General features: G+C 41.0%; 1 protein-coding gene and 1 long non-coding RNA gene across 2 annotated transcripts in view; one reads left to right on the forward strand and one right to left on the reverse strand.

Annotated features, from left to right (window-relative positions):
• MAOA (monoamine oxidase A) overlaps positions 1 to 16,282 on the reverse strand; it is a 79,555-nt gene extending 63,273 nt beyond the window's left edge. Inside the window, exon 1 of the mRNA XM_043458589.1 lies at positions 16,002 to 16,282. Coding sequence (XP_043314524.1) covers positions 16,002 to 16,074 — 73 coding nt within the window. The 5' untranslated portion in view covers positions 16,075 to 16,282. The remainder of the gene's footprint in view (positions 1 to 16,001) is intronic.
• The window catches only part of LOC122434833, a 29,195-nt gene continuing 20,610 nt past the window's right edge, over positions 16,113 to 24,697 (forward strand). Inside the window, exon 1 of the long non-coding RNA XR_006267474.1 lies at positions 16,113 to 16,232. This is a non-coding gene — a long non-coding RNA (uncharacterized LOC122434833). The remainder of the gene's footprint in view (positions 16,233 to 24,697) is intronic.

A 24,697-nucleotide genomic window follows, 5' to 3' on the forward strand; every position in this document is an offset into this window, starting at 1 on the left:
GGTAGTGTTTGGCCAGGTTTCTCCACTGTAAAGCTATTCTTTTTCTCCCCTTCCATGCTATACTCTTTGGAAGGAAGTCTATGTAAAGTCTGCACTTTAGAAGTAGAGAGTTATGTCCTACTTCCTCAAGGGTGGAGTGCTTAGTTGCTCATCCGTGTCCGACTCTTTGTGATCCCATGGACTGTAGCCCGTCAGGCTCTTCTGTCCATGGGGATTCTCCAGGCAAGAATACTGGAGTGGGTTGCCATGCCCTTCTCTGAGGGTGGAGTACTGACATAAATTATTTGAAATTCATCTGCATAGGAGATTTGTCTCTTCTACCCCACTTATTTATTTATTTAACCATTTACTTAAATCCTTATGGATTCATAGACAGTTGTTTTATACTTTTGGTTATAATCCAACACTGTTACTTCTTTTGTTGCTCAAATTGTTTCAGCTTTGGCCACTTAGCATTTTGTGTGTATGTATGTATTTGAGGACTTCGTTACTTTCTGGTATTACAAGATGTACCAGGCTTGTCTTTCTCTGCCCAGCCCTACAATCAGCTATTTCTCCAGTGAGCACTGGTTTCTTTTATTACAGAACAGTTTCAGAAACCAAGATCTGGGCTCTAAGCATGCCCATTGATACTAGAGAATCATGTTTCTAAGACCTCTCAGCTCACAGAGTAAGGAAAAAAGGGCATGTATACACATTTTAAAATCTACCTTTTTTGTACTTCAATTTCTCTTATACCTAGTTATCTTTATACTCCTCTATTATAAAAAAAAAACATGAAGCAGACTACATAGATAAATATACTCAAGGAGAAAAAAATGTCAGAATATCAGGGTGAAAGAGAAATAAGAATGACACCAGAGATAAGATTAGTAAAATGATACCTAAATATGTGTACAAGTGGTTAAGAAGAGGAACTGTTCTTAGTGATTTCTAAAGCCCAGTAAGGTGATAGTTCATTTCTAATGGTATATATCCTAAAAACAGAAAAGAACTGCAAACATTTTAATCAGTAATCATTTTGTGGGTGCTAGGTTTAGAATTGTTATTTTGAGGCCATTATGTATGTAATGTGAAACAAAGCAAATGAGTAATCAGGCTGCTATCACTGTGATCCAGGATTTGGGGCCTAGAAATAGGAAATTCAGATGTAAGAACAATGAGACTAAGTAGAAATCTGGGGCAAGAAATGTACAAGATGGGTCTGGAACATCAAATCATAACAGAGAGCAAGGAGGCTAACAGAGACCACTAGGATCGTGACAAAACAGCTCAGAAATCTATCTGTAAGAATTCCCACTGGCCAAAGATGGAACAGTTTGAGTATCAAATAAAAACAACTGCAGGGAGTTCCCTGGTGGCCTAGTGGTTAGGAATCTGGGCTTTCACTGCAGTGCCCCAGGTTTAATCCCTTGTTGGGTAACTGAGATCCTAGCAAGCTGTGCAACATGGCCAAAACAACAACAACCCCCAGCTGGAATGGCTTAAATTCACTCATAATAATAATAAATAAATAAAAACTCTCATTGGTCACCTTTGGAAAATACTAAGGAGTCAACTTATTAAAAAAAAAAGAAGAATTTGGCATTCATCCTATCTTCCCTATTTGCACTGAACCTCAAAGTAACCAGGTAGCTAACAAAGGGAGATTTCACTGTATAAAAGTATACTAGTTAATAAGTGAAGACAGAAATAATTAGAATATCAGCATTTTGCAACCTTTAAGGAATTAATAGATATAGTGCAATGACTGTCAACAGATGCTAACATGACACACACAAGAGAGAGATAACCAGACACTACCAGTCTCTTAAAGGAAGTGCATACCACCATGTATGAAGTAATTAGGAAGAAAGGAAGGAAGGAAGGAAGGGGACAAAGGGAAAGAGCAACTAAACTAAATTCTAACGTGATCTAGCCTCTAGATATGACACTTGGGGCCAGAAGAACATGTTAAATAATATTACTGGGACGCAATCAACAAAATCTAGACTGTAGGAAATTATACAGGAGTACCTGGTTTCTTTCATTCTTTAAAAAACAACTTGCCTGCTCCTGCTCTCTCTCCCCCTTTATCCTTCACCAGCATTTTCCTATAACAAACTTCTAAACATGGCTAGTTCTGTTTTGATGTCTGCTCTCAGAGGATGACATGGTATTTTGTTGATACAGAGAATGGTATAAAGTATACATACCCAGAATCAAGAATGAGTTTGGGTCTATAAGATCTAAAATGGAGGAAGGCTAAACCATAATATCCAGTGCTGCTCTCTGCTAATGTTTGCATGCACCTTTGACTCCTTCAAGTACAGTGTACCCTTGCATTACTGACATCCATCCAAGATTTAGGTATGCAACAAATATTTGGAATCTGCTCACAAAAAAGGCATCCCGTGACAGTTTAAATAAATGTGAGCCAATGTCTGCAAACTTTGGTGCAATGTGTTTTCTGGGACAGAGCCAAAGGCCTCTTCTGCTGACCATCATAAGAAAAGAAAAAGGACAAAGGTGTGATGAAAAACATATTTACGCAAAAATCTTTGTTATGTTTATTTCTGTAGGATTACATCCTAGTAAGGCAGATTACTAGGTCAAAAGATATGAACATTTTTTAGGCTCAAAGCACTGCTCTATATTGAAAAGCAGAGAAACTCAGATGCAAAAAGTTTTAACTTCTTCCCAGTTTCCCTTAATCAATCTAACCATAAGCCAATTAGATTGATTAAAACACCCTTGGGTTTGCTAGAATTACTTGATTAGCTCCTCTTCTAAGGGAGGAGGAACTTGCCCTCTGCATGCTGCCTAAGGAGAAGCAGAGGTGGCTCTGAATTCCAGCAGCTGTTGGGACCTGTAGCAATCATGCCCCCCGAGGCAGCCTGACAGTTGGTTTAGGGCTTCACATCCTACAGATCAATTTCAGGTGCCTTCCCTGTTGCCTCTGTCTTTCTTCAGAATAGGTTTATTACCCCCATATTCCCGATAAGGAAACCAAGTGCCTGATATGTCCACAACAAAGTCTCCTAAAAAGTGAAAAATTTTATTTCTTACACACTAACTTATAAAGCTGGAGCCTCAATAAAGTAGAATCTAATGTGTAATTCTAAACAAGCTTGATGAGTGGGGTCCAGTGACAGTAGTAAATGAACACTACTCCAGAGGCTAAAGGAGGTGGAGGAAGCAGGGCTAGCTGAGCCAGGACAAATGAGCACACCAGTAACAAAGGTCATTTTGTACTTTGGCATTTAAGGATATAAACAAAATTTAAAAGCTTGGGGGTGGGGGGAAGGTTTCTACATTACAGGAAAATGATTGGCCCTGTCTCAGCAAGGGCCAAAAAAGTTTGAGCTCTTAGTTTGAGAAATAAGTAACATGTTTAAAACCTTTCAAAGGGATTCCAGAAAAAAAGGTTTTCAAAAGATCTGTTAGGGAAATTAAAATGGAAGCAGTCTTGTTCAGGCTTCAGAAGTAGGGGAGCAGGCCTCTGACCAACTTCTGATCCTTCTTGGACTACATGTCTGCCTATAAGCACACCAATTGTTATCAGCAAGTCAAGCGGCACTTTATAGATAAGAAAGAGTAGGTCTTAGAATTCCTTAAGCCCCTGGGAACCTAGCCAGGCCCCCAGGATTTAAGGAATCTTATTAAGACTCACAAGATGAAACAAACAGCATTGTAAAAGTTAAAAAAAACAGAGCTGGATTTTTGCATGCAAACTGATGATAATACCAGTTTGTGGCCTAAGGTTATAAGCAGGACCCCCAAAGCTGCAATCTAAAGTCTTGCCAGTGGGATGGAGGCACCGGCAGGGACCCTTTACCCAACTGGGACTCCAGATTGCTGTTACTTGGAGCTTCGCAGTGCTGTTCAAGTCTAGAGGCAGGTTTCAGCTCAATTTGGTGATGTATACACTGTTATTTCTCTCTATTGTTTCTATACCTTTCATTTAAATGACTGCATATTGAAATTAAGTTAGATAAACTTCTATTAAAAATTGAAATTCTTTTTTTTGTTGTTTTTTGTTTTAAATTAAAAAAAATTTTTTTTTCCATTTGTTTTTATTAGTTGGAGGCTAATTACTTTACAATATTGTAGTGGTTTTTGTCCTACATTGACATTCTTTATTTGTGTGTGACAAGTGGTTTCTTTTGTTAACGAATCCTTCAAACCCAAAATGAAAGTAAAACTTCAGGCAAAACAAGGCCTTGGAATTTTAAAGGGAAAGATTTAAGTCATTTAAAAAAATACACTTTCTAAGATGCTGAATAAATTGGGGGTGGGGAGTGAATGTTTCAGCTTGCATATTTACTGTGAAGAAGACTCTGATAAAGAACTTCCATGATAATTTAAAGCTAGAAAATACAGAATATGAAAATACAGTCAAGATGCCATTAGAAAATTTACTTTTGAACAATAGCTAATTTTGAATAAATAACTCAGTTAAGTCATAAATAAAGCACAGGCAAACACTCGTGGTCCAAAAGGGCTTTATCTAATATATCAACTACTGTCTGTTGATTTGAATGGGGAAAAAAAAAAACCACTAAAATAATGCCTGCTTCAAGGTATAAGTATTCAGTTATATTTCTTAATTCTTTTTTTTCCTCCTTGTTCTGTGTAATCACTATGCATTCTACCCTCCCCTCATCACGACAAAATTCAATAACCACCTATGGGAAAAAATCATCTCTCAAATGTCAACTCCACAGATTAGTTTAAGGGTTTTTGACATATATTTCAAAATCAATAAATAGAAGTTGGGTTTTTTTGGTAAATGGGATAAAATTGCTAGAAAAGAAAAGATTTTTAAGTCTGAAGGTAAGTCATCAAATACAATGTAGCTACTAAAAATAAATTTTAAAATCAAATTTTTTATTTTCATATTTGTTATAGAAAGAGAAAATGTCATATAAACCTATTTCATTTTGTGCCAGAGATATACAGATTAGCCAAAGCTAAGAGTATTGTGCATGATAGCTCTTCCTGTCATTCATTTTCTATCATTTAATGGCCACATGGAATCTAGGGCAATAAAAGAAGCCAGCTTCCCACCCACCCCTCCTGGCACCCCTCCCCACCTTCAAGATAGGGGAAAGGGTTTTAATAGTGGTAGGCTAGTAAATGGTTAACAACCATCCCTGGCCTCAGGCCATGGAGAGGACACTCGATTTGCAACATTTGTATCTCCATGATATATATACACTCTCATCATGGCTGATTTGGTTCATCAGAGTGATTACAAGCTACCAGTGTGATATCATTGAACGTGAAACTGGGAAGACATATGTTCGATCAGGCTCAGTCCTTTCAAGACAGTAGAAGCTGGCTCCAACACATGCTGTTAGACCTACAGACTCCTGGACTCATGTCAGAGATGGGAAGGAAAAACAAGCCTTGCAGAGGCAATCTATTAAACTTGCAAGTGTATGAGATTCATTGGTATCCTGGACTCATAAGTGTCATAGTATCTAGCCTGTGAACCTCCCATGGGCATGTCTGAAGAAAGAGATCTAAGGGGGGCACTGGTAAAATATTTCTGCACCTGCACCAAGAGCTCTTCCTCTCCCAAATCGTGGCAAACCAAGTTCATTAGGAGGAATAGAGCCCCAAACTCCCAAATGTCCAGTGGTTTTCTGTGACAGTAGTAGGTTTTCTGTCACAATGGTCTTCTGTGGAGAAGATAAATGCACAGAGAGTTTGTTAAAGCCCTATTATGTATATAAGGATCTGATCAGTTTCAAAATGCAAAAACCCAAAAAAGGGAAAACGGCAGAAGAGAACCTTTAATCACTTTGCAGTTAAGTATTTTAAATAAGGATGATGAGCTTATGAACCAATATAATTTCTTTTCTGGCTTCTCTCTCTTCAACCATTTGGGTTTTAGAGAAACCAAAATAAAATAGGTTAATGGATTTATTAGAGAGGCTTAAAAAAAACTCAAGTCTGCTAAAAGCACACCTCATATGAGAGTTCAGGCAACTGTTAATCCTGGTTATTAGATCAGGAAAGCCTGGGTGAGATGATGTATGCAGCCAGCATGGGTGTTGCCATAGCAACCTCAAACCAAGCTCCAGCTTCTTACAGCCGCTGCCCATGGAAACCGTGCTTCCACAGATTCAGCAGTGCTTCTGATATCCTGAGATGGCTCCTCCCCATAGAAATGGGATAGGAAATGATTTAAGCCACACAGCACACCTGGAGAAGGAATTAATATCAGCAACGAAGACTTTGAGGAAATGGCCCTTTGCTTTCTGGGCTATAATCTGTAACTGTGGAACCTAGCTTCATACCTGCCTTCTCTACCTCCTCGCCAAGGGCCCTTTCTTTTACCTTACTTCTTCAAGTACATTCACATTAGGAAAAGACGAAATTTGTCCATTTGACTTGTGCTACCCTTTCCAGTTCAATTATTGATTTTCCTTCTACAACAAATGATTAGAATAAACCTTGAAATGTAGCATATTCCTCATGAAAAATGTTCAGTGACCCCACTTTCAATATGGACAAGTGATATAATCATCTCTCACAATCTGTTACCCTGCTGTATTTTTCTTCTTAGCACACATCACCACCTGGCACTCTCTATACATCTGCTGCTTCCCACCACTGTAGTCCTGGCCACTCTTGTCCAAACCACTGTGGCCTTTTGCCCTTGTCCAAGGCAACATAACCACCCGCCCAGAGATCTGCCTCTTGACTAGTGTCTAATATGTGTTATACACCTTTGCATCCCTGGAATCGAGCCTGCTGAGTTGCAGGTGCTCAAACGCTTGTTGCAATGAACAGAGGAACTACATACCAAGAAAACAAAACCGTGCCCTGGATGAGGGCAACAGTCAAGCTTCCAAAGCTACTTAGATTATATTTATCTCAAGCAACTAAGAAAGACTGACAAGGATAGAGTGCCTGGTCATTTAAACCTTTATGCCTAAGTAAGTTAGGAGATTCTTAATACTACTAGTACATTTTCTACATACATACACATGATAAAACCATTCTTGTTATCTATCTACCTATCTATCTATCTATATCTACCTGCATTTTGTGCTTCCTTTCAGAGAAATAATTATCTGCTTTTGAAAATGCCAAATCTTCTAATCCCTTTGATAAGCTAAAAAGACAGAACTGTCTCAAATGATAAATAGATAAAAACTAGCAATTAACTTTAATTTGCCCTGAATTCGACAGACTGGTTGTCTAGACAGTCCTAATTTATTTGATTATTGTTTAGCATTCATCTTCACTTTAGATAAATGGATCTCACCCAACTTAGGGAATGCAATTACCCTCTAACTCATTATTTGCCCCATTCTTTCACTGAAACTGAAAATACACTCAGGGGCACTCCACACTGCTGTACTCAGATTCTACATACTCGGATGCACTGTGGTTAGGCAGCAATTTCCAAGATGTTTTATGGAATACTAGTCTTCAAGATGCTCTGGGGTAAAGTATCAATGGTCACGGAAGTTGGGACATATGCTGTTTTCCCTTCTGGGAAATGTTATGATGCATGCTGGCATACTAAAGGCTCTGATAAGTCCTGCAGTGAAGAGACTCCTTTAACTTAGCATTGCTCCACCTTTTGCCTAAAAAAAATTACATCTAAAAAATACACTTTGGGAAATCTGGTTTCATTTCTTAAAATATTGGCAACTATTTAGTAATAAACTCACCTAAGCAGGGTCCCAAGTGAACAATGCCTAGAGCACAAGCTAAGGGTTGAAGCAAAGCTTTAGTGTAGCTATCGTTTATGTTCTGCTGGCTCTCCTAGTTCTTCCTGTTTATTTCTTAAAGTGGGATTTTTCTTCAACTTTGACGTTCATCACCACCTATGAATGTGTATAGTGTATATCACATATTAAATATTTTATTAATTTTCTATTATTCAGTGACGTGTTCTCTGACCAAAGGATTCTTACATTAATGGCACTTTTGGACTCTTGGGTCAAATACTACAAGGAAAAAAGTACAGTCAAACATCAGTTCATACTGAAGTTTTAGAAGCAATGTTCCCAAAGACGGAAAAAAGCTAAAACCATAAATTTTGTTCAAAGCACATATTGAGCATTCAATCAACATTTACTGAATAAATAAATAAATGAGTGAAGAATATATGCAGACATGCAAGAAAAAGATTTTTAACTTAGGCCACAGATAACAATTAATTTAACCTGAAAAAAAAAGTCACTTGAAAGGTCATTCTTGTTACATTTCAGAATTCATCCAGGATCCACAGCACTTCTGTCAAGCATTATTTCCACCATGAAACACTTTCCTGTTTGTCATTTCCTTCTCCTTTTTGTGTCACCACTGAACTAGCCTCAAACATCAAGGCCACTTCAGGTTCATAGTTGTAACCCCTGCTACATAGAGGGGGCCTATGCCTCACACGGTCACTGGATAGATAAATGGACTAACATAACTTAACTCTTCCATTTGGGTCTGAATTCTGTCAGATGCCTTCAATGACCAATGACCTTATTTGTTATTACAAATGTATATTAAATTGAAATGTATATTTAACACTGATGGTTTCAATTCAATACATAAAATCTGTAAATGCCAATATTAGTAGTTAAAAATCACATTGACCACCACAGCCTTCCATTTTCTTCACCAATGTTCTCTCCCCAAGTTCTTTCTTTTCAAAATAGGCAGGTTCACTGTTCTATCTGGATGAACCACAAGCTGGAATCAAGATTGCCAGGAGAAATATCAATAATCTCAGATATGTAGATGACACCACCCTTATGGCAGAAAGTGAAGAAGAACTAAAGAGCCTCTTAATAAAAGTGAAAGAGGAGAGTGAAAAAGTTGGCTTAAAGCTCAACATTCAGAAAACTAAGATCATGGCATCTGGTCCCATCACTTCATGGCAAATAGATGGGGAAACACTGGACACAGTGACAGACTTTATTTTCTTGGGCTCCAAAATCTCTGTAGATGGTGACTGCAGCCATGAAATTAAAAGACGCTTGCTCCTTGGAAGAAAAGCTATGACCAACCTAGGCATCATATTAAAAAGCAGAAACATTACTTTGCCAGCAAAGGTCCGTCTAGTCAAAGCTATGATTTCCAGTAGTCATGTATGGATGTGAGAATTGGACTATAAAGAAAGCTGTGTACCGAAGAATTGATGCTTTTGAACTGTGGTGTTGGAGAAGACTCTTGTGAGTCCCTTGGACTGTACAGAGATCAAACCAGCCAATCCTAAAAGAAATCAGTCCTGAATATACATTGGAAGGACTGATGCTGAAGCTGAAGCTCAAATACTCTGGTCACCTGATGCAAAGAACTGACTCATTGGAAAAGACCCTGATGCTGGTAATGATTGAAGGCAAGAGGAGAATTGGGTGTTAGAGGATAAGATGGTTGGATGGCGTCACTGACTCCATGGACATGAGTTCGAGAAAGCTCTGGGAGTTGGTGATGGACAGTGTGAGTGAGTATCTGGAAGAAAGACCCAAATACTGATTTAAGTTAGAGTAGGATATCAATATGAAGAATGATGAAAATCATTTTCAAAATACAACATGGAAGAAAAAAAGAAAAAGCTTTGAAGAAGGGGTCCAAAAGAGAAAGCTGAAGACAGACCCTTGAACCAACTATATTGAAAAAGATACTGGAAGATAGATCATGCATAACTTAATCCAACCTCTAAGTTTACAAATGACAGAACTGTCAAAGATGTTAAGCTGCCTTAATTCCTAAGTCTAGATGACAACAGAATAAAAAACAGATCATCCAAAGGAAAACACAAATTGCTGGTAAAACTGCAAAACATTTTTCAAATAAAAGGATAAAGTAGTCGTAACAATCAACTTGTCTCAAACAGTTACATTTAAAATGTAACTTGACTTCTTTTGATTCATTTTATGCAGTTCTAAACACTTGAATTTAAAATGAAAAGTAACTATCATTATGAAATCCATCTACCTCATACATGCAAGGAATTCCCTGGTGGCTCAGACAGTAAAGAGTCTGCCTGCAATACAGGATAACCAGGTTCGAACCCTGGGTCAGGAAGATCCTCTGGAGAAGGAAATGGCAACCTACTCCAGTATCTTGCCTGGAAAATCCCATGGACAGAGGAGCCTGGCAGGCTACAGTCCATGGGGTTGCAGAGTCAGACACAACTAAAGCAACTTCACTTCACTTCACACATGCAAGTGTCATTTTCAAACCAGCGCTGACTGGATGTCTACACTCTTGCAAACCCCTGTGTGTGATACGAAACTGCAATATTACCTCAGTTTTGGGGAGTATACCTGCATTTAAATACTGGCCAGATTTATCATATGTAATATATGTGTATGTCACACCTGCACAAAGGCTGCATGACCCAATACTTGCCAATAACAGACTTCCACATTTCCTTTTCTCAACTACTGGTCTCTGTGATCCATACTATAGTTATACTATACTTCTATAATTATATTATACTTAGATCTATTGTTTTATGTTTGTTTGGGTTTTTTGTTTGCTTTTCCTTTTTGGCAATGCAACAGCATGTGGGATCTTAGTTCCCCAACCAGGGATTAAACCCATGCCCCCTGCAGTGGAAGCGCAGTCTTAACCACTAGACTACCAGGGAAGTCCTTAGATCTATTACTAAATAGCCAAGAATTACGTATAGATTCATATAAATTAGTATTGGCCAAATGCTAAAACTGCCCATTAAATGTCAGATAAACCCCAAAGCTCATTCAACCATGAAGACATCAAAAAATCAGAACCAAATAAATTTAATTCTTGTATTCTTTGTTCACCATCAAAAGTTAATAAAGTTAAAGAATCCTAGCTTAGAGAAAAAAAATAGGGGCAAAGAAGTGGTCCTGAGAGGCAGAAAATGAATGCTTAAGTTGCAGTGAACCACAGAGTATCTAAATAACCAAGGCATGGAAACTAAGTGTATTGTAAGCTTTTCTTAATCACTACAAAACCATACAGTATGTGCTGCCAAGTTCTGGGTTAAAAATGCCTAAAACACTGCTAGCAGAAATGATTCTTCATGGTGGTGTAGTTCAACAAAAAGGGAAACTGTGGTATGTTGTGGACTCGCTGGCAGGATTCAGAACAACAGTCAGTCTTCTTGCGAAATGACTTTTCTGTCTCCAGTGATAAGAAAGATTCCATCCTTGCTGCTCTTACACAGCACAACGTTCTGAGTGGCTAGTGCTCTCAAGTCTTTTAGTGGAGCTCAGCTTGTGGATATAAATACAGGGAGGTTCTGTTGCTTAGTCACTATTTAGAAATACCTCTCTCTATAAGACACTTGAAATTTAATCTAAAAAAAAAAAAAAACATGGAAAGACTTTAATCACCCAGGACTATCCAGTGTTATGATGAAAGTGCTTTCACTGTGTCCTGGCTAACCATGGGGGCAGACGTGACACACCAGTGTGACCTCAGCGACTACCAGGATCACATCACTAGAGGCACAGCAGGCAACTGTTTTCCTTCCCTGGGACTCGTGGCATAGGTTTAAATTAAACACTGCTCATATGTGGCTTAGGGCTTCCCGACTCTGTATCTGTACTCCTCTGGACTCTCTGATATGTCTTTTTTCTATCCTCTTTTCTCTACCTGTTAAAAATCCTACTTATCTCTCAAGGTCCTGGCATTCTGTTCAGATTCATAATATTAATATTTCTCTCATTGTATGAATGTCAATTATTTTCTCACTTGGTTACTGTTCACAAGAGGATGGGGCACTGTGTAAGCTGGGACACTTGTTATTCCTCTTTATCTACCTCTAGCTCTGTGATCTGGTAGGCATATGGTAGCAGCTCCCAAAATGCTTGAATGAGTTTCCAGGCCCCAGAGCCACCCCTGCTCATAATGAGCTGCTTTTAGGGGTACAGCATTCTCTTTCCCTAGATGTGTTTGTTCAAAGCTGTAGCCAGGAGATGCTGTGGAGATGATTAAAATCTTAGGGGACTGGACTAGACTGTCTTTTAAAAACTCCTTTGGCCCAAAGACTCTGAAGTATTCACTGTCCCCTGGAGGTGGGATTTTTCCTCCCCCCTTCTCTTTCCCTCTTATTCTCTCTTCCTAAAGAGAGCTAATTCGGAAATTCCCAGGGGCAGATTTTAAAATCTTACACCACTGGGTTTCTGTCATTTGCTTTACCTGTGTTGGTTCGTGAGTAAGAACTAGTATGTAATGTCAGTGACTCAACTGCTATCCTTAAAATAACATCAAGACATAGGACATGAAATAAGTTCAAATGGTCAGATATAGATTACAAGCTCCACAAGAGAGAAAAGTCAAGGAAAGGCAAAAGGATCAAGCAAAAGGGTTTTAACCGGGTATTGAAGAATGGATAGGATGCAAATGTTCAGAGAGAAGCATTTCTGTGTTAAGAGAAACAAAAACAGGGAAGGACCAGAGGAACAAAATAAACATGGTGTAGCATTAAAGACAAGACAGCAGTGTGACTAAAGCCATGTTAGGGATGGTGGGAAATGCTACTTGTCCAACAAGGTGGGACTAGATACTTGTGTGGGGTGGGGAAGGGAGCTTGAGAGGCTGGCAATAGACCACTGAATGTCTTGAGCAGAACAAGCTGATGAAAGAAGTATTTTTAAAAAATCAAGTCTGGGATGGACATGAAGGGAGACCCCAAAGGGTGGTCATTAGGAAGATAGTTAAAACCTGGTTAGTCAAAGGGGTTAAGGGTCCTTCCTGGGGATGGCGGACATACAAGAGATGAAAGAGCTTCGAGGAGGCGTTAGAAGGATCTGTTGATTGGCCATAGAAGATAAAACAGAAGGAGTGCCCCAAATGATGGAAAGGATAGTGGTGCCAAGAACAGAGTTGAGGAAGTGAGTAAGAGAAGCTGGGTTGGACAACAAGGAGGCTTTGGAACATGTTGAATATGAAGTAAGAATAAGACAGTCAACTCTGAAATATAAATATCCAAGAGCAGATAAGCTATGGGACAGGAGTTGGGACAAAGCAAAGGATTCAAACTAGAGACTTAAGAGCTTTGTGTAGATAAAGTGAAAGGTGAAGTCCTAGAATGAAAAAGAGAGGAGGAGAGTGCATATTAGCCCCAAAGTGATGAATAACTGAACCTTGAGGCCATTTCAAAACCAGAAGGTTGCAAGAATATGGGCCCAATGAAAGGACTAGAAAAGGAGCAATCAGTGTAGGATAAAAATTCATGATCTGATGATGTCACAAAAAGCATGAAAGAAGTTCCAGAAAGGACTTGGTGATGGATGACAGACGATGGATGAAGGGTCAGAGCACATTGAAGATACCATAACACTACTTACAAATGAGTAGCAAGGGTTGCCCCTTCTCAATTAAATACATAAAATTTAACTGGTGAGTGGGAGGAAAAAGGGATCTTGTGGTTGTAAGACATGCTCAGTTCTATGATTTTTAATGACAAAAGGGAGATACCTTAAGATGTTGCTGTTCTTTGTGCAGAGATAGTTACAAAAAATGAAAGATAATTCCATGCATATGGATTGCTTTTGAGGAATTTAGGATTTGTATGTTTTGCAGAGCTATTTTGTTATATAACAGGAATAACACAGCAGATGCAAAGTATTGGCCATATATTGTAAGTATGTATATATGTGGCACATTAAAATGTGCCAGTTCTGACAAGAGTTTTAAGAAATACCCAAAAGCATTTAAAACTGATATGGGGACTATTAAGTAACTCATGGGATACTCCTAAGAACACACAAAGATGATGTGTTTCAGAGCTCAAGAACCATTGCAAAGTAACCTCTCTCACCTGCTTGGGAAACACCCTGTCTATGTGCAGGTTTTATCCTGAGCTAGACTTACATCTACTTTCTTTCATTTTAGTTGTGAAGCATCTGGCAAGACACCACAGCCAGAAAGCAATGTTTCTGGTCAATTTTGGTGTTAAAATCAAATCTGACTGATAAGAGATGATATTAAAGGAATCCCAGTGCCTTCTCCACTGTCACTGATGAAGTGGAAGTTGGGTTCTGGAATAGGAGTGTGAACTACCATGCAAGAAATACTCTCTTCTTCTCTCATGTGGAAATGAACAAAGTAATAATTCTTAGTGACCATGGAAAGATCCAGATTTTGAGGAGCCTAAAGCTTACATAATTTGGTTGCCTCTTCAAGAAAAAAAAAAGAATACAAAACTACAAATACAAGACTCAGTATGAAACTGGTTATTTTTTTTAGGATGAGAACCAGAAGGGACCTGCAGTTTTAAGGCTGTAGAACCTTACATCAGCTACATGGTAAATCCAATTCTGTTCATGACCAACTACTTCGAGTAAAGTGTGGAAAGGGAGAAGAGCCAGTCATCAGACAGAGAAAAAGTAAAAGACAAAATGCTCCTTAAGGGATACTAGAACAAGAAGAAGACAGGCATAAAATCACAGTAAGAACCCTAAACTGTGAAATATGAATGATATGGAAATGGGGAACGGAGACGGAACTCCTAGTCAATTTACACAACACATTATCATCATCTTTATTTTCCAGTGATGAACAATCACATTGCTTATCTAGGAGGGGCTTGCATACAAGAATCAGGCTTTTAGAAACACCAGTCTACTTCATTGCAGGCACTCAACAAGTGTTTGCTGAATGAATAAAGAAGCTAATAAATGAATGAAGGGGAATAAGAGAAATACTTTTTCATACTCTCAACCAAGATCTGCTTTCCTAATGCTCTGACATACATGTGTTTTTGCTGGCCCTGACTGGAGTTGTCAGAGCAATAGCTCAAGTCAGTTTCTTCCCTGGTGGTTAAAAATGTTACGCGAAACAGGCCAAGTCAAAAGCTATCTCCAAGCAAAATTCATTTGTAAGCATGTTCAGAGTCTCCTCAAAGGATTATACATAAAAATGGCTACTTGGAGGCATCCTACTTACTCCCTCCCACCTCATTTCTCCCTCCTTCTAAATTAGATCCTGCAGGTATATTTCAGAAGTGATTAACATCCTCCCTGGTCGTGGACAAACTAGTGTGGGACTCTATCTAGATGTGAAACACAATTCTTAAATTTCAAACATTTTACCAATTATGACATCATAAGTGACAATTTAATGTTTCAATCATGAGGAGGTTTCCAGGAAGATCCGAGGAAACTTCCTACACCACTCAGTTGGTCAGCTACAAACCCAAACCGGGACTAGAGGAACATAGGCTTGCCAGCTTCCTCATAACAGGGCAAGATTCAGTCGGTGGAGAAAGACACAAACAAGGTATTCCCTTATCTGCCCGCAGCCCCTGCTTCACAGAGGGATTCCCTTTGAGCAATAAATGAGTTCTAAAAAAAGGGGGGGGGTTGGAGTAGGTTAAAACTAAGAGCCCATGTTTCTCCCCCTGCCCCCACCTTTTTTTTTTTTTTTAAAAGAAAGAAACCTTTTCCTAAAAGATTCTTCCTCCTTCCTCTCCAGTTACCAGATTTTCTAAGGAAAAACACTTGGAGAATAGCAGGACTGGAACAACACTATTACTACTTCGATATACTACAAAAATCCATAAACTGTTGTTCTGTTTGGGGCAAAGGGCGTGAAATCAGCAAGGCAGAACAACCACCGCCGGAATTAGGAGTAAGGGTCTCACGTGAGAGAAAACCATTGTCACTTTCCCAGCTGGGTGACGTGACTTCTCAGAGTTACCTCCGTTTCTAGGTTTTGTAAAATAGGGACGAGTAGAGTACCCACCTCACAGGACCGCTGAGGACTGAGAAAATCCACGTAAACTGCTAAATGCAACTGCACAGCAAGAGCTAATTAAATATTAGTATTTCGTAGTAGTAGTAAAAATTATTGTGCCTGCCTCCCCCAGGTCACACCACCGGCTCAATCCCATTCCCTCCTCGCAGGATCGGGGGCCCGGCAGCTGTAGCAGTCTCGCATGCACAAGGGAGACCCCCCCCCCCCACCTCCCCCCCACCTCCGCCCCCAAACGCCACTTTCAGACGGCAAGTCCCCACACTTGGCCGGCCAGGGTCCCTCAGGCTAGTGCTACGGTCCAGACTGACCTGAAATGCCGCCTCCTATCACGACTACGTCGAACATCTGGCCCGCGTCACTCGTCTTCTGCAGACTCTCCATGCTCTGGTTGCGGCTCTCCCGGGGCGTGGGTACAGGAGTGGGTCTGGCCGAGGGCGGAGCGGACTTTTCTACCGAGTCTCGGGGGGAGCCCGAAGGCGGAGCCGATTCCTCCACCGATTCCTGGGCGGAGCCGGGCTCCAAGGGCGGAGCGACCCCTGGTACTGGTACCCCGGGGGAAACCGGGGGTGGAGCCGATCCTTCCACTAATCTTTGGGGGTAACTTTGCTCTGAGAGCTGAGTGGACTCTTGTGTGGACACTTGAGAGTTCACGGGAGTAAGAGGTCCTGGTATCGAACTCCGAGGGGTGCTAAGATCTGAGGGCGGCGGGGACCCTCGAATCGACACTCGGGAGGAGTCCGAAATCGTGATAGATCCTCGCACCAAACTCTCAGGAAAGCTGACCACCGAGGGCGGGGTAGACTCTTGTACCGACTCTCGGGACAAGGCTGAGAGCGGGGCAGATCTTTTTGCAGCTAACTGCTGGAAGTCGGGCATGGAGACACGGTTGGACTCCTGTCCTGACAGTGCGGGGGAGTTACTGGGTTTGGGTGGTCCCTGCTCCGAACCCAAGGGGGAGCCGGATACTGAGGGCGAGGTTAATCCAAGAAGTGACACTGGGGGAGTGTTATTGGGTGGTGGAGGTGCTGGTGCCGATATTTTGATAAAGGCGGGCTTCACGGGCGAGATGGACCCCTGCACCGACCCTCTGAAGGTGTTAGTGGGACTAGGAGTGTCTCCTATTGATGTCCGGGTGGAGTCCGGTGCTGAGTGCAAGGTGTTCTGTAGGGGCAATCGGGGAGACCTTGAGGGCGGGACAGATCCTTGTACGGATACCCGGGGGTTGTTGGGGCCCAGGTTAGAGGCCGAGGCGGCCTCGTCTGTGGTGGTCGGGCGGAGGGCAGACATACGGACCCTGTCGTTCAGGCCGCGGGCGCCAAAGCCCCAGATGCCAACCCTGAGACCTGTGTCAGTTCTTAAGCCAAAACCCGGGATGAGTCGGGAGGGCGCGCTGCAGCCTCGGGTGTATCTGGCGTCCGCTGCTGTGGACGTGTTCGACAGGCAGCTGGAATGCTGGTGGGAGGTCAACCACTCTGAACTGGTGTTCCCGGACGAGGAGGACGAGGCTACGCCCGCGATGTTGGCGGCCTCCAGAAATCTGGGCCGGGAGGTTTCCGACTCCCGGCGAGCGTTGTAACTCGCGCCCATTCCCGCCGCGGCGGCCGTTGCTGAAGGGGGCAGCCAAGTTGGGTGCGCTCATTGATCTGGAGCGCGGGGCGGGGGAGGGGGAGCGGGGCTGGGGGCGATGTTCTACTCTCCTTCACCCCTCACTCAGGGGCGCGCGCCTCTCCCGCCCAAGCTGGCCGGGATCGGCACTCTTAGAGCCCAGCCGGGGGAGCCAGGCCCGCTATGGGGCCGAAAGACTAGGCGCTGGAGAGGCCTGGCTCCGCCTTCCCCTCCCGTACGCGCCGCGCGCGGGAGCCCTCCTGCCGGTGGTGCCTGGGGGACGCCACCCAAGTAGGGGGTGTGGCCTGACGAGAGTATGGGCGTGGCCACGTGGAGATTCAACCTGGTGCTTTTATTCTTAACGATTTAACTAAAAGGGGAGGACTGGGCGGGGGTAGTGGGGTGGTCTTAGGGAAGGAAGCGGACCTGAAAGGCCGATAGCAGGGCTGCCCCCCCCCCCAACTCCCCGCCACCTGGTTTGGCTCTTTTGTGACATCACAGGGAGGTCTGCGCAGTCGCGGTCCCTCCCTCGAGAGGGGGCGGGGCGCAGTGAGAGGTGTCCCTAGGGGAAGATTTGGCAGTTATTGGGGGTCTATAGGGTTTTTCAAGCTGAAGTTCTTTAACAAACTCGAAGCAAGTAGGCAAAAAAGTTAAGAACTCAAAATCACAGATTAAGTGGGACATACAGTTTAAAAGCGAAGGTCAATGAATGACTAAAGTGCAGAAACAAATTTTAAAAAAGAAAGCTTATTTCCCGTTCAACTGGAAGGAATATTAAGTGCATATGTTTTATTGTTCAATCAGTCTCTTGTTTTGCTAGTTTTATCCCTTAATTTCCACCTTATCCTCCTAGAGCTGGATTTGTCATCACTAGAGCCCTCAAAAAGATGTAATTTTGACGTGAATTCAGAGTAAATGTTGAGAACTCTAAGAAATTAATGAAAATCTATTGGCACTTACAAACATTTCTCTTGCATACCCGCCTACCCTGATACCTCCATTCGTATCAAATAGTATCTTCTTGAGGAAACTAAAATACAAATTTAATTTTTTTCTTTATCCAGTTTTAATAGTTTTTACTTTCTAGTAAAGGAGTTGAAACATGACTAAATTGATATCATTTTTAGACTTGGAAGCAAAGAAACAGGAAATAATAAAGAATTCAGCACTTTCTAATATGATTCTGTCCAACTTTCTCATTAGTCCCACTGCATTATTTTCATTCAAATATTTGATTTCATACAATGGGCTAGGCATGGGACAAGGTACTTGGGATACACAGGTGACACAAGACAGTTGGAGACCTTCATTGCCATACAGCTTACTAGAGGAGCTGTGGAGGAAGTAAACCACATGGTTGGTGTGTCAGTTCAAACTCTGATAAATATTATTTTGGAAAGGTCCATAGCAATAAAGTGTCAGAGTGTCTAGACCATTCTGGAAGTTAACATTGCCAGGGAGGGTGTATGTAAAAATGTTCCAGAAAGAGAGAACAAGGAGGCCCCATAGTAGAAAGAAGCATAGTTCATTGGAACAGTTGAAAGCCAACCCATGGAGCTATGGCAAGGAGAGAAGCACAGGAGGCAAAGTTGCTGAGATCAGCTGGGCCAAAATAAGATCCTTGGTCTGTATTCTAAACCAGTGGAAGCCACTTCCTGGTTTTAAGCAAGGGGCACTATGACTGGATGGAATTTTGAAAAGGTCTCTCTGTCTGCCATATGAATAATAGATTGAAGTGGACAAGAGTAGATGGATAAATACAGGGAGACCAAGATTTGGAGTTCTCTGAAGAAAGAGATGGTGGTGTCTTGGACTAAGGTGGGTGGTGGCAGTGGAGCTGGAGAGATATGGACATACTAGAGACATTTACATGTAAAATTGACAGGACTTGGTTGTGGATAGGATTTGGAAGATCATGAAAGAACTTGTTTTTGGACATGTTGAGTTTCAAGTGCCTTTGAGACATCCAAATGAAGCATATATGATAAGAAATTGAATATAAAGCCTGAGGCTCAATGTAGGAATTTGGAGATTAAAATGTGGGAATCTTATTAAATATATAATGGATGGAATAGATGGGCAGAAATGTATTTTCTCTCTTCATTTTGCTTATTTGTACTGAATATTATGCTTATCTTTTCTAATAAAAAATGCAAGTTAGTTTAAGATAGATACATAAATAATTGTGACATATCCTACAAGTATCATTTCCTCCCTTTGGAACCTTGGGCAAATTACTTAACTTCTCTCTGCCTATCTCAGCCATAGTATCTCTTAAGTTGTTGTGTCTGTCAAGGTTCCAGCAGAAAACAGGAAACTTCATTTGGAGAGAGTATTACCAAGGAAATATTTTAAAAGATATGGGAAGGGATTTCTCCGGTAGTCCAGTGATTAAGACTCTGACTTCTAATGCAGGGGACGGGGGAGGGTTCAATCCCTGGTTGGGGAATTAAGATCCCACATCCCACAGTGGAAAAAGCTATACCCGTTTGAATGCAGAGTTCCAAAGAATAGCAAGGAGAGATAAGGAAGCCTTTGTCAGTGATCCATGCAAAGAAAAAGAAGAAAACAATAGAAAGGCAAAGACTAGAGATCTCTTAAAGAAAATTAGAGATACCAAGGGGACATTTCATGCAAAGATGGGCACAATAAAGGACAGAAAAGGTATGGACCTAACAGAAGCAGAAGATATTAAGAAGACATGGCAAGAATACACAGAAGAACTACACAAAAAAGATCTTCATGACCCAGATAACCACAATGGTGTGATCACTCACCTAGAGCCAGACATCCTGGAAAGTGAAGTCAAGTGGGCCTTAGAAAGCATTGCTATGAACAAAAGCTAGTGGAGATGATGGAATTCCAGTTGAGCTATTTCAAATCCTAAAAGATGATTCTGTGAAAGTGCTGCACTCAATATGCCAACAAATTTGGAAAACTCAGCAGTGATCACAGGACTGGAAAAGGTCAGTTTTCAATCCAGTCCCAAAGAAGGGCAATGCCAAAGAATGTTCAAACTACCACACGATTGCACTCATTTCACATTCTAGCAAAGTAATGCTCAAAATCCTTTAAGCTAGGCTTCAACAGTATGTGAACTGAGAACTTCCAGATGTTCAAGCTGGATTTAGAAAAGGCAGAGGAACCAGGGATCAAGTTGCCAACACCCTCTGGATCATAGAAAAACTAGAGAATTCCAGAAAAACATCTACTTCTGCTTCATTGACTAGGCTAAAGCCTTTGACTGTTGTAGATCACAACAAACTGTGGAAAATTCTTAAAGAGTTGGGAATACCAGACCACCTTACCTGCCTCCTGAGAAATCTGTACACAGGTCAAAAAGCAACAGTTATAACTGGACGTAGAACAACAGACTGGTTCCAAATTGGAAAATGAGTATGTCAAGGCTGTATATTGTCACCCTGCTTATTTAACTCATCTGCAGAGTACATCATGTAAAATGCTGGGCTGGATGAAGCACAAGCTGGAATCAAGAGTGCCAGGAGAAATACCAATAACCTCAGTTATGCAGATGACACCACCCTTATGGCAGAAAGTGAAGAAGAACTAAAGAACCTCTTGAAAGTGAAAGAGAAGAGTGAAAAAGCTGGCTTAAAACTCAACACTAAGATCATGGCATCTGGTCCCATCACTTCATGGCAAATAAATGGGGAAACAATGGAAACAGTGATAGACATTATATTTTGGGCTCCAAAATCACTGCAGATAGTGACTGCAGCCATGAAATTAAAAGATGATTGCTCCTTGGAAGAAAAGCTTTGACCAACCCAGACAGCGTATTAAAAAGCAGAGACCTTACTTTGCTGACAAAGGTCCATCTAGATAAGGCCATGGTTTTTCCAGTATTGATGTATGGGTATGAAAGTTGGACTATAAAGAAAGCTGAGAGCTGAAGAATTGATGCTTTTGAACTGTGGTTTTGGAGAAGACTCTTGAGAGTCCTTTGGACTGCAAGGAGATCAAACCAGCCAATCCTAAAGGAAATCAGTCCTGAATATTCATTGGAAAGACTTATGCTGAAGCTGAAGCTCCCATACTTTGGCCACCTGATGTGAAGAACTGACTCATTGGAAAAGAGCCCGATACTGGGAAAGATTGAAGGCAGGAGAAGGGGACAACAGAGGATGAGATGGTTGAATAGCATCACCAACTCAATGGACATGAGTTTGAGCAAGCTCTGGGAGTTGATGGTGGACAGGAAAGCCTGGCGTGCTGCAGTCCATGGGCTCACAAGGAGTCAGACATGTCTGAGCAATTGAACTGATTGACTGATGCCTCGCAGTGCAGCCCCAAAAAAGTAGTACAGATTTATTTAAAAAATAAAAAGATATGGGAAGATGGAGAAAAACCACAAGGAATTGCACAGTACCTCCAGCCTGGTGACATCACTGTAAAGGGGTAGGAGTAGACAGCAGTAATCTGAACCTGGTGAAAGAGGTGTTTGGAAAGGGTTGCCTGATACCAGCTGTGACCTTCAGTTCTGAAAGGCAATCAGCCCACAGGAAGCCCAGAGAGAGTTATCCAGGACACATAAACCCCCTACCTCTCACCCTCCAACAATCTCCTGCTGGTTCTCTCCATTGACCTAAGACAACCAGAAGCTAGAAGGCAAAGAAACCTGTTGATGCAGTTCATACAAGTCAGCCTTCAAGGGACATAATAGGCTAGGGAAAAGTGGTGAGTACACCTCAAAGGCCAAGAGAAGATATCCAGTACCCTTGTAGTGAGATTTCAATGAGCAAATGACTAAAAATACTTGAATAATGACTCATACATGCCCACATTTTAATTTCTAAAGAATTAATGTCATGAACTATAATTTACTTAATCATCACATTAAACATTTAATACTTTCCATTTATTTTATATAATAAACATGGAGTTGAACATTTTTGTGCATAAGTTATGGTACATATTTTTTAGAATTTCCTTGAGATAGAATCCTAAAAATAGAATTATTGGGCAAGAGAGTAGCAGCATCTTTAAAGCTCTTTGATTGAAATTACCCAATTTCTTGTCCGAAAAATTGTCCAGTTTTGCACCTCATCAGCAATATCTAAGAATGGCTGTCTTCTTACTACCCCAACTGCAACATCAAGCAAGTTAACTTTTTAACCATTAACTTGAAAAGTCAACATGGTGCTGGAATTCTAAAAATCAGTGTTTCTTTGGTTATTAATGAAACAATTTTTTCACATATTTAATAGCCAGTTCAATTTCTTCTGTAGTGGATGATCAATGCCTGTCTTTTTGTAGTTGATTCTATGAGTGCTTTATAAAATAGCATTAACCACTTACTTGGTATTTTCACTGCAGGTAGCTTTTTACAACTCATATTTTAGTATTGTTTATAGTGTTGTTTTGGACTTCCCTGGTGGCTCGGGCAGTAAAGAGTCTGCCTGCAATGTGGGAAACCTGGATTCGATCCCTGAGTCAGGAAGATCCCTTGGAGAAAGAAATGGCAACCCAGTCCAGTATTTTTGCCTGGAAAATCCCATGGACAGAGGAGCCTGGTGGGCTACAGTCCATGGGGTCATGGAGTGTCAGACACAACTGAGCAAAGGAACTAAGGATCCCATCCAGGTGGAGGATGGTAACTTCAAGCTGAGCGCAAGATTCCTGGAACACCGCCCTGATATCTCACCACCCACCAATCAGAACAAAGTCACACAGCCTTCAGTCCTTACCCTAAATCTGTGGCAGTATTGGTAGCTCAGCTGGTACAGAATCCACCTGCAATACAGGAGACCCCAGTTTGACTCCTGGGTCAGGAAGATCTCCTGGAGAAGGGATAGGCTACTCACTCCAGTATTTATGGGCTTTCCTAGTGGCTCAGTCAGTAAAGAAGCCGCCTGCAATGCAGGAGACCTGGGTTCAATCCCAGATTGGGAAGATCCCTTGGAGGAGGGCATGGTAACCCATTCCAGTATTCTTGCCTGGAGAATCCCCATGGACAGAGAAGCCTGGCAGTCCACAGTCCATGAGGGCACACGACTGAGCGACTAAACACACACATGGCATTTTAGATATGCAGAAAATTTCAGTGTATGTGATCCTACCTATTCTCTAGTGAAATAATCCTTGCTTTCAAACAAAATTTATTTATTTATTTATTTGGCCATGCCACTTGGCTTGTGGCATCTTAGTTCCCTACCCAGGGACTGAACCCAGGCCATGACAGTGAAAGCTCTGAATCCTAACCACTAGATGACTAGGGAACTCCCTTCCATTGCTTTTAAACTTAGAGACTGGAAGGGATTAAAATCTATGTTTTCTTTTGTTTTTTTTTGATGGTTTGATATTTTAAAAATGAATTATTTAATCCTAATCTATTGGTATGGATTTTGTTATGTGCTGTAGAATGAGGTTCTAAATAACACCCCTCCACACATACACACACACAAATAGTTAATCAATCATAACAAAACTATCTGTTGAAAAATCTTTTCATTTCCCACTGATTTGTTTTATATCATATGATAAATCCTGGATCTGGTTTTGAACTGTTTTTTCTGTTTTATTGACCTGCTTATTTTTGCCACATTGCCATCAACACCACATTGCCATCAATGCCACATTGATTTACTTGTTGTCACTTTATAGTAGGTTTTACCAGAAGGAAAGATGAATCCCTTCTTAATATTCTTTTTTACAAATTATTTGTTATCTTCTCACATATTCTTTCTGTTAATATATTCCTGTAGAGTTAAACGAATTTTAGAATCATTTCATCAGTTAAAAACTCTGGTGATTGATTTAATTGGGATGATGATTATACCTAAACATAGATCTAGGATCTATTTGGCATTTTCATTTAATATCTTTTTTTAGGGATTCCCTGGTGGCTCAGATGGTAAAGAATCCGCCTGCAGTGTGGGAGACCCAGGTTCAATCCCTGGGTCAGGAAGATCCACTGGAGAAGGAAATGGCAACCCACTCCAGTATTCTTGCCTGGAGAATCCCCACAGACAGAGGAGCCTGGTGGGCTACACAGTCCATGGGGTTGCAAAGAGTAGGACATGACTGAGCAACTTCACTTCACTTTAATATCTTTTTAAAATATGTCTTTATTTTCAGAATACTTACAGGAAATTGTTTTATTTACTTCTGAAATTAAACAATTTTGTGAGAATAATATGACTGTATATGTGTGTTATAAATCCTTTCAACCTGTGGATTTTAAATTTAATTAATTTAAAATTAATTTAATTTTGGGTTAAATTCGACTCTAACTTGGATTATTGCATCTTTTTAAAGTGATTTCTTCCTAAGAAACTCCTATAATTATGTTACTAATGCATTGTCAAAACCAGGAAATGCACTTACAAAGGTTAATACATGCTCACAGCAGCGCTGAAGTTATTTCTGAATGATACAC

This window comes from Cervus canadensis, chromosome X (genome assembly GCF_019320065.1).
Source record: "Cervus canadensis isolate Bull #8, Minnesota chromosome X, ASM1932006v1, whole genome shotgun sequence".
In the NCBI taxonomy this organism is placed as follows: Eukaryota; Metazoa; Chordata; class Mammalia; order Artiodactyla; family Cervidae; genus Cervus; species Cervus canadensis.